The sequence below is a fragment of the Microtus ochrogaster genome, chromosome 8 (genome assembly GCF_000317375.1).
Source record: "Microtus ochrogaster isolate Prairie Vole_2 chromosome 8, MicOch1.0, whole genome shotgun sequence".
NCBI classification, from domain to species: domain Eukaryota; kingdom Metazoa; phylum Chordata; class Mammalia; order Rodentia; family Cricetidae; genus Microtus; species Microtus ochrogaster.
The window spans coordinates 53,860,856-53,863,276 of NC_022015.1; the positions used below are offsets into that span (position 1 = coordinate 53,860,856).

The 2,421-nt window shown below is 46.4% G+C and overlaps 1 protein-coding gene across 3 annotated transcripts in view; it reads right to left on the reverse strand.

The window, feature by feature from the left end:
* Positions 1–2,421, reverse strand: part of Pip5k1b (phosphatidylinositol-4-phosphate 5-kinase type 1 beta) — a 255,553-nt gene that overhangs the window by 100,526 nt on the left and 152,606 nt on the right. For all 3 annotated transcript variants that reach the window (XM_026781287.1, XM_026781285.1, XM_026781286.1), the window contains one exon: positions 899–1,029. In XM_026781287.1, the coding sequence (XP_026637088.1) occupies positions 899–1,029 (131 nt within the window). The remainder of the gene's footprint in view (positions 1–898; positions 1,030–2,421) is intronic.

Sequence of the window (2,421 nt, forward strand, 5' to 3'; positions counted from 1 at the left end):
TCTCTCTCTCTCTCTCTCTCTTGATTTTTCAAGACAGGGTTTCTCTGTAGCTTTTGGTTCCTGTCCTGGAACTAGCTCTTGTAGACCAGGCTGGACTTGAACTCACAGAGATCCGCCTGCCTCTTCCTCCCCAATGCTGGGATTAAAGGCGTGCGCCACCACCGCCCAGCTTTGGTGATTTTTGCATACAAGGTGTCAACATAGCAGCATTACTTCATGTTTTTCTGGAGGAAATTTAAGTCAAAGTCATCACGAAATAAAACTTATTGGCTTAATTCAGATGTAAGATGATTTGTGGTCCCTCCAGTCCATTCTTTAACTATTTATTTTTAAGAAGATTTACTTGTTTTATTTTACGTGGATGAATGTTTTCCTGGTGCCCTTGGAGGCCAGAAGAGGATGCTGAATCTCCTGGGACTGGAGTTATAGAGATGGCTGTGAGCTGCCAGGGGGATGCTGGGAACTGAACCCAGGTCTTCAGCAAAAGTAAGCAGTGCTCTTAACCACTAAACCATTTGTGCAGCCCCAGCTCACGCTTTTAAATTAGGCACAGCAAAACCTTGGTACCAGCACTGATTAATGGAAGCTCTCTCCAAAACATGTGGCAGACTTTACTTGGAAATTCCTTTACCCTCATCCAGCAAACCCCATGATCCTTCTGCACATAGTCTTCCAGGTACCCATTATGACTAACTACAGCTGCCCCGTGGAGGCCACTCACCGTCTCCACAGGAGAAATGCAGGACATTCCCGAGCAATAACATGGTGGAGCCACAGGACCCACCCCCACACTCTCCAGTACATGTAGACATGCGTGTGGCAGAAAAGTTCTTCAAGAGAAGGGTGTCACTGTGAAGTTTCCTCAGCATGGAATCATTTCGAATGCAAATGTTCTTACCTGGGGAGGAACACGCTTTCCACCACATAAAAGTCTTGCATGAGGACATCGCGCTCTGGCTTGGAAGTGAGGTTCCCCACTGTGTATCCTATGCCCAGCTGAATAGCACCTTTAATAGCCGACGATGCCGTCTACAAAGAAAACACAGGGTACCATGTTAGCCTCGAGGGCTTTCGTCAGGGATACAGGCAGCAAACTGAGGGGGAGGCTACTTTCTCCTTCTTGTTTCCAAATGGGAATGGTGGTGCTTTAATCCAAGCATCCTGGAAGCAGAGGCAGTGGATCTCTATGAATTGGAGGCCAGTCTGGTCTACATACTGTGTTCCATGATAGCTAGGGCTAGATGGAGACCCTTCTTAAAACAACAAAAAACAAAACAAAAGAATATTGGAATAGATTCTGTGTATTTATGTATGTATTCATGTGTGTCTATATACGTATAATCATATGTGTGCATGTCATATCCTGTGTGGAGGTCAGAAAACAACTTTCTTGGTGTCGGTTCTCTCCTTCCAACTTGATTTTGAGGCAGAGTCTCTCTCTTGTTTTCTAATGCTGTGTTGCACATTCAGACTTCCGGTTTAGTCTCTTGCCTCTGTCTCCCATTGTGCCAAAGCAGTGCTGGGCTTACAGTCACACCTCCCATCTTGCCAAAGCAGTCCTGGGCCTATAGTGTAGTTTTTCCATCTGGATTTTTTTTTTTTTTTGATTTTTCGAGACAGGGTTTCTCTGTGGTTTCGGAGCCTGTCCTGGAACTCGCTCTTGTAGACCAGGCTGGTCTCGAACTCACAGAGATCCGCCTGCCTCTGCCTCCCAAGTGCTGGGATTAAAGGTGTGCGCCACCACTGCCCGGCCCTGGATTTTTCAAAAAATAGGTCCCAAGGATTGAACTCAGGTCATCAGATTTGGGCCTCTGATACATATTAGAATACATTCTTCTGTGTGCATATGTTCCACTTTTTGTGTTTCTGTTTCTCTCTCTCTCTCTCTCTCTCTCTCTCTCTCTCTCTCTCTCTCTCTGTGTGTGTGTGTGTGTGTGTGTGTGTGTGTGTGTGTGAGCACATGCATGTGGAGGTCAGAGGTTGACACTGAATGTCTTCCTTGTTGGTTCTTCACTTTCAGTGTTGAGACACTGACAGTGGAACTAACTGATTTGGCTCTAGTGGTCCTCCTCCCTCTAGCTCTCCAAAGCTAGCTGCGTCGAGTCTGGCTTTCTCTGTGAGGCCCAGGGATCTGAACCCAGGTCCTCGTGCTTGTGCAGCAGACACCTCATCTACAGAGCTGCTTCCCCAACACTTCAGCACATTGTTCTTAAGTGTTCGCGTGTTTTACTCTTTATGTCTGCTAGTGCTAATGTAGCACCACAGACCACAGCAGAAAACAGTGAGTTATATGACTGATTCTTTTTTTGGGAGGGGGGTTTGTCTGTGTAACAGTTCCAGCTGTCCTAGACCTCCAGAGTGCTGGGATTAAAGGCGGCCCTACCACAGCCTGGCTTAAATGAGTGATTCTTTTTTTTTTTT